General features: G+C 60.7%; 1 protein-coding gene across 2 annotated transcripts; it reads left to right on the top strand.

Annotated features, from left to right (window-relative positions):
* The first annotated feature begins 626 nt into the window (after positions 1 to 626).
* Positions 627 to 6,236, top strand: UBALD2 (UBA like domain containing 2). 2 transcript variants are annotated; one of them, XM_079725049.1, is made up of 3 exons: positions 627 to 968; positions 1,356 to 1,418; positions 5,082 to 6,236. In XM_079725049.1, the coding sequence occupies exons 1-3, from the start codon at positions 849 to 851 to the stop codon at positions 5,400 to 5,402; spliced, it is 504 nt and encodes a 167-aa protein (XP_079581175.1). In that variant the 5' UTR covers positions 627 to 848; the 3' UTR covers positions 5,403 to 6,236. The 2 variants fall into 2 exon arrangements, with proteins under 2 accessions (XP_079581175.1, XP_079581176.1); XM_079725050.1 differs by having other exon boundaries at positions 641 to 968; positions 5,085 to 6,236.
* Positions 6,237 to 6,691: the final 455 nt, after the last annotated feature.

Below are 6,691 nucleotides of genomic sequence, written 5' to 3'. Positions count from 1 at the left end.
TTTTTGTCCTAAAAACGTAGGGAAAGACTGTTGGGCTCGGGGTGGGTAGTGGCTGGAAGGAGGCATGAAAGGCGTACGTTACATTTCAATAAAAAGCTAAAAAAAAAAGTAGAGCAGCTTGAAAGTTTTAGAAAAAATAAACAATTTTGAGAGTGGAGCAGCTGCAAAGGCTCTGTCTGTTTTCTATTTTGATCATTCTGTTTCTCGAGATGACCACATCTTTCAGAGGAAGTGAGTCAAAGCCACTCTGTCTTGCTTTTCCAGCTGAGCATGTTCAGTTTCAATGAAGTAATGAATGAACTTGGCTGCACCACCCCCAAGCCTACAACAGCAAACAGAGGGGCCTCGGCCAATCAGCAGGCACTCAAGGTTTTCAAGTTGAGTTCAAACAGGTCCAAGGGAGACCAATCAGCGAGCGCGGCTCCGCCCCAGACGCCGGGTCGTGGCCAATCATGAGCCAGGACGAGCCAAAACACAGCGTCCGGCCAATGCCGGGGAGCCCCACGGCGCCGACGTCCGCCAATGGGCGCGGCCAGGCAGAAAGAGAAACAGTGCGGGCCCGCAGGCCGCAGGATTCGAATCGAACGTCTGCCAGGGAGCCGGGCGCCGGCCGAGCGGCGCGGGCCAATCAGCGGCGGCGGCTCGCGGCCCCCGAACGTTGGGACACCCGGCCCCGCCCCGCACTGTTGTTTGTGGTGTCGGCCGGCAGCGCGAGCCGGACCACAACACTCGCCCGGCGGGTGGCGGGGCGGGCGAGGGTCCGGAGGCCGCGGGCGGCGGCGAGCGCGAGCTGAGGGCAGCCGGCCTCCCGCGGCCGCCGATCCCGGGAGGGGGCGCCGGCCGGAGCCATGTCGGTGAACATGGATGAGTTGCGGCACCAGGTCATGATCAACCAGTTCGTGCTGGCCGCAGGCTGCGCGGCCGACCAGGCGAAGCAGCTACTGCAGGCGGCCCACTGGCAGTTCGAGGTGCGTGCGGGCCGAGCTAGGGAGTGCTCCCGGCCGGCCCCGCTCCCCGGCCGCCGGCACTGGGGCAGGGGCGCAGGCCGGGGCGCCCGGCCGCGCGCCACGAAAGGGGGTGGGGGGAGGGAAGCTCTATTTATATCGCCCCGTCAGGCGCTCAGCGACCTCGTGGTCTCGCGTGGGGCGCGGGGCCCTGCCGCCCTGTACCTCCGCGCACGGCCCGGGGACGCCCCCTCGAGCGACGCGGGCCGGCCGGCCGAGGGGTCGGGCCCGGCGGCCCGAGCGCGGCGCCGCGGACACTGCGGATGAGCCCGGCCGGTGGGGCAGGGCCGGCCGGTGGGCTTCCTGCCCCGTCCCCGTTAACCGCCGCCCTGCCGCTATGTTTGTCCGCAGACCGCCCTGAGCACGTTTTTCCAAGAAACCAACATTCCCAACAGCCACCACCACCACCAGATGGTAAGTGTGGCCGGGCTCCGGCGGGAGGGCCGGCGGGCTGGAGGGCCGGCTTCGCCGCGGCCGCAGCCCAACGGGCGGCCGAGGGCGCGGGCCGGGGGCCGCTGTCAGGCGCCGACGGTGACAGCCATGTTGCCGGGGAGCGCCGAGCCGCGATGTAAACAAAGAGCCAAAATGTCTTCCAGGGAAGAGCGGCTCCCAGGGCCGTCTGGCTCGCCCAACTTTGCGGTCAGGCCTCCTGGGCTGCTGTAGCTCGACCTGAGGACTTGTGCTCGGCGCTCCCCCTGGGCCAGGGGCTAGGAGGGCGGCGAGGGTGGCCGGCGGAGTAGCCGGCTGGCAGGTAGTGGGGAGGGGGGCTCGGACGACAACTAGACGTCGGGGGAACGCGGGCCAAGCGAAGGGCCCCGAGGGGACTGAGACCTGGAATGTCTGTCTATACGGAGCACCCGTCTTGCTGTTGGAGTGGCAGCCCCCCATCCAGACAACCCAGCTCTGCAGAGAACAGGAAAGGGATAAATCCACCCTGGCCTGGGAGCTGGGCTCTACCCAGAGAGTTATGTTCACTCTTTCCTGTTCATGGAAAAAGACCTACCCTGAGCGTGGAAGACTTACAGATTTTTGACAAGATAAGCCAAGAATGCGTTTAATCTCAGTAGGTGAAGATACATAAAACACAGGAAACAGAAGTGGTTCAGGCCTGGATTTGCTTTCTTCTCTTTTCCAAGCTGGCCCCAGGCCTGGGCCTTTGCCCTCCTGCCCTGCTTTCCACAGGCATAGGACATCCCTTTCACTTTAGAGGATTGAATGCCTTCTCTACCTCTCTAGTTACCTATTAGCCCTGCTGGTGGGGGGAGGGCCCCAAGATAGGGATTGTAAAACATGATTCCCCAGGAGATCTGTTATGGCTTCTGGAGTACATTTTTGGCATTTTGGTGTCCTTGCCCGTGGCTCCCTTCTCAGAGCCGCTGCCTTGCCTGAAGAAGCTGCAAATGGTTCCTCTGCTGTGTCTTGTCTTTGGCGCTCTGTATTCATCTAGTTGCAAAGGACAAGTAGAGAGGGGTCTGTTTTGACCCTTTTAACCAGCTTTTTTCTCTTGGAATAGCCCATGCTGTTTGTATAAATCAAAAAACGAAACTGCATCGGAATATGATGAGAATTATGCTGGCTGCAGGGCTGTGGCAGTTGAGGCTGGACTCTTGGTAAACCCAAGAGGGGTTCATCTCCAGGGGACCCTCCCCTGTACCGGACCATGGGAAGCTCCAGTGTGAGCCTGGAGCTTGCCTCCATCTTGCCTCCGTCTCCTCCTAAAGGGGGCCTTGAGGTTTGCTCCACCAACTGTGGTCGTTTCAAAAGGCCCAGGCTTCCAGCACAGCCACTCTGTGCTGCCCTGAACAGAGGGGCTCACCCCAGAGAGCTGGGACTGATGGTCCTTTTAGGTTCTGTTGCTCCTTCCCTGCAAATCCTGAGGGACTGTAATCTTTTTGAAGCTTCCCTCAAGGGCTGTGGCTGGTTTTCTAACAGACATTCTGATCAGTGTATCCATGAGTGCTCCTAACCAGCACCACAGAGAACGCCATCGAGGAGTTGGTAATTTTTTTTAGAGATAATAAATCAAAGGAAAATGTTAGATAAAAATACCAGAAGTGACCCAGGCCAAGAGTTGCTGATAAATGGTTGTCCCATAGATGACTGTACATACACAGTCGGAGGCATCTTCCTAGATAAGGGAGGGCTCCTGGGTTAGATTGGGAAGGGCCGAGAAGAGGAGAAAGACACTGTGGATGCGAAGCAGTAGGACATTAGCAGGGTGCAGTGGACTCTGGGTATGCTTGAGAGCTGGAAAGCTCCATCCATAGCTATTAGAAGCAGAGCTGGAGGGACTTTTACAGGACCTGGTCCAAACCCCTGGTTTTACAGAAATAGAGAGAAACCCCAGAGAGGTTAAGGGACTTGCCCGAGCTCACACAGGCAGGTGGGCACAGGCCTGCTCCTGATCCAGGCCGCTGTTGCTGTCACGGGGGCGGGGGGGGGGTGGTGGGCAGGGTGGCTGCTGAGGAGACAGGCTCCACTGGCTCGGTGAACTGGGGAAGTCGGTCACGATGCTGTGATGCAATTGGCCTGTCCCCCCCACCCCCCATTCATTGTTTCCTGCTGCCGAGAAGTCAGCCCTGGGGGCGGGGTGGGGGGGGGAAGAGTGAAGGGAGGAGGGAAATGGTCTGGGTGGGGTCAGGCCTGCCCCGGGTCCTGTGGCCTTCCTGGAGAGGACGCTGGTTGGAGCGCCCCAGCTGCTGATGTGGAGCCGGCCCAGTTCATCAGAGGGGGTTTGCCCCCCTCCCGTGGGCCTGTCCTCCTTCTGGGCTGGGGTTTAATTGCAGAGCTCTGGAAGCTCCCGGGAAAGAGCCCTGGGAGCAAGGTGAGGAGCCCTAGAATCTTGCTCCCTGAGCCCTGTGCCTGGGGGAGGGGCCGGTGTTGCTAAAATTAGGAGAAATTCAAAGAAGGGCTCCCGTGGTTTCCTGGGAAAGGGAGAAGCTGCTGCCGGGTCAGAACTGGCTTTGGGCTGGCCTTGTTCTCTGCCGCCTCTTCCCTGCACCCTAGTGAAGTGCTCAGGGGGTGGCACCCCCATGCCCCCACGCCACAGGGCTGGGAGGCCTGCGGTCCCCGCTGTTTGCAGGGAGGCTGCCAGTTACCGCCCACCAGCCCAGCCGCTGCCCTTCCTGGCTGGGGTCCCTGCTCAGGGTAGTGGCAGAAGACCGCAGACGCTGGGATGTTTGCAGCTGCCCTCACAAAGCGGGCTGAGAGGGGCTGAGCTGACCGAGACACTGGCAGCATCTGGCCAAGGGCAGCCTGCTGGGAGACGCTGATTTTTGTCCTCGGGGAGCCCAGGCATGAAGTTGCACTTGACTCTTAAGTGCAGAGTGGGGCTGGGTAGAGGTTAAGAGCTTGGGCCTGCAGACCTGGGAGCCCCGGGATTCCGGCTTCTCAACTTGTGCCCTGCAGCGGTGTGTTTTTGGCCCAGCGACTTGAGCTCTGGGCCTCAGTTTCCTCATCTGTAACCGAGAGGATCATCAGAATGACCTAGCACCCTCGTGAGAAGTGAGAGAATGCAGGCTGAGGCCCCGAGGCCCGCTGGCTGATGCTGTGGATGTGGAACGGACCCAAGCACCAAGCAAGTGCAGCCTCTCCGGGGTTGGCATAGGAGGGAGATCCTGGATCTGGCCTCCTTCCCTTGGCTAACAACCTCGGAACGTCTGAGGGCGTTATTATTCAGGAGCCAGCTGGTTTCTCACCCAGGGTGAGGCGCTCAGCAGCGGTGTCCTGGGCTGCCTCCCTTGTCCTGGCTTCAATCTGACACCCTAGCTTCTGCCGGAATTAACCATCTACTTCTGACACTCAGAGCGTCATTCCCAAGCATCAGGAAACACTCTTTGGTTTTGACAAAAATTGTAGGAGTCCGCCCCCGGTTTTCTGTTTTTATTGGCTCAGGGTGCAAGGGGTGCTTTTGTCCTGCTGAAACCACTTATGGACTGAAAAACGGGGAGGAAGGAGGGCCCAGTGTGGGTGAGCACCATGGGAAGGCTCTAGAGACCCACGGATAGTGGCCTGGGATCGGGGCGGGGGGTGGGGCGCGGTGCAGGCAGCCCTCGCAACCCCAGTGTTCTCTCCCAGCAGATGTGCACCCCGAGCAACACACCTGCCACACCGCCCAACTTCCCCGACGCGCTGGCCATGTTCTCCAAGCTTCGCGCCTCCGAGGGCCTGCAGAACAGCAACAGCCCCATGACCGCGGTGGCCTGCTCCCCCCCGGCAAGCTTCAGCCCCTTCTGGGCCTCGTCCCCACCCAGCCACCAGGCCGCCTGGATCCCACCCTCCTCCCCCACGGCCCACAGCTTCCACCATCTCCACCACCCGCAGCCCACGTGGCCGCCCGGAGCACAGCAGGGGGGCACCCAGCAGAAAGCCGTGGCTGCGATGGATGGCCAGAGATGAGACTGGATGCCGCCGGGCGCTGGGCTGGAGCTGGGGGGCAGTCCAGGGTCGTGGGGACACAGGAGGGCCAGGGCGGGGGTGGGGAACTGGGGCGGATGGGGTTTCCTGAAGATCGCACTGGAAGATTTTATAAGAGAATTTTTGTGGGTGGAGGGAACAGTAAACTTCCTGAGCCACTTGGGTCCTTCAGGAGTTTTCTCTTCAGGCAAGTTTTTTTTCTCTTTTTAATATATAACTATAATATATATATGAATATATAAAAGTAACTAATGTATGTGAGAATGGGGCTGGCTGACGGGTGTTGGGTCAGCGGGGAAGGGCCAGTGAAGCCTCCCCTTGGGCCAGCACCCCGTCCTCCACCCCGGTCCCGGGCGCAGGTGCTTGGAAGCCAGGTGGCGTGATCCTGCAGTCACGAGGTGTCTGCCGGCTGCCTCCTCTCAAAGGTCACACCTTCTGGAATCAGGAGAAGGACCACCACCTCTCCACTCCGCGTGATGGCGGCAGGAGGGGTGCGCCGGGTGGCTGAGGGTGTGGGCCCTCTTCGCCGTCGTGAGGCTCCCCCCGCCCCCAGTCAGTGGTTCTCCGGCTCTTGTCGCCTCTCCCGGTGTCACCCGTCTCCATCTAGGTGTGCGGGGCTTGTGCGGGACTTTAAGAGCCAGCTGGGGTCAGAGGCCCAGGCTCTGCCGGTGGGCTTGACCCCGTAGCCGCCCTGCCTCTTCCACCGTGCAGCCTCGCTGCGGACAACAGAGTGGAGAGCTTGCCTTTGGATTTAGTTCCCAAATCAATCATCTCACCAGGGTGAAATTTTAATTTAAAAGAGACTTTTCTAACTTGCCTGGCTTGCGGTGCCTTTCTTTACCTTGGTGTGGAGAGCGTGCTCCTTGGGCAGAGGGGTGGTGAGGCTCTCAGCTGTGCTGCGGTTGGGGGACCAGCTCCATTGCCATGTGGCGGGTCTGGATGCTCTGACAAGGGGCATCCCGGCCAGGGGGGCGACGCGACAGGCTGGATCTGGTTGGGCGTGGGGAGGAGAGGAAGGACGGGTCCTGGCTTGGTTACGGTAACCCTCTCCCCTTGTCTCGCCACCGTGCAGCCCGCCGCAGGCTAGGCCTCAGCCCCGGAGCCCCTGTCTTTGCCTGCAGTGGGGGAGCTGCCTCCCCGCCTGGGGGCCCAATGGCAGCCCCACGCTTCTGCCTGCTCCCCCAGGCACTTCCCACTGAGCCTGTCTCTGCTGTCCCTGCCCTCAGCCTCCTTTGGGGGTAACCTGTCCCCATGTGCATGTTGTGTGGCCC

This window comes from Hyperoodon ampullatus, assembly GCF_949752795.1.
Source record: "Hyperoodon ampullatus genome assembly, chromosome: 19".
In the NCBI taxonomy this organism is placed as follows: domain Eukaryota; kingdom Metazoa; phylum Chordata; class Mammalia; order Artiodactyla; family Ziphiidae; genus Hyperoodon; species Hyperoodon ampullatus.
The sequence above is the reverse complement of the archived record's forward strand: the minus strand, read 5'-3'. Positions and strand labels throughout refer to the sequence as shown.

What these genes read in the sequence shown, in the direction of transcription:
- UBALD2 (XM_079725049.1), top strand. Translation starts at nt 849, where the DNA reads ATGTCGGTGAACATGGATGAGTTGCGGCACCAGGTCATGATCAACCAG. An exon ending in CGGCCCACTGGCAGTTCGAG is followed by an intron (nt 969 to 1,355) that starts GTGCGTGCGGGC and finishes GTTTGTCCGCAG; the next exon opens with ACCGCCCTGAGCACGTTTTT. An exon ending in GCCACCACCACCACCAGATG is followed by an intron (nt 1,419 to 5,081) that starts GTAAGTGTGGCC and finishes GTTCTCTCCCAG; the next exon opens with CAGATGTGCACCCCGAGCAA.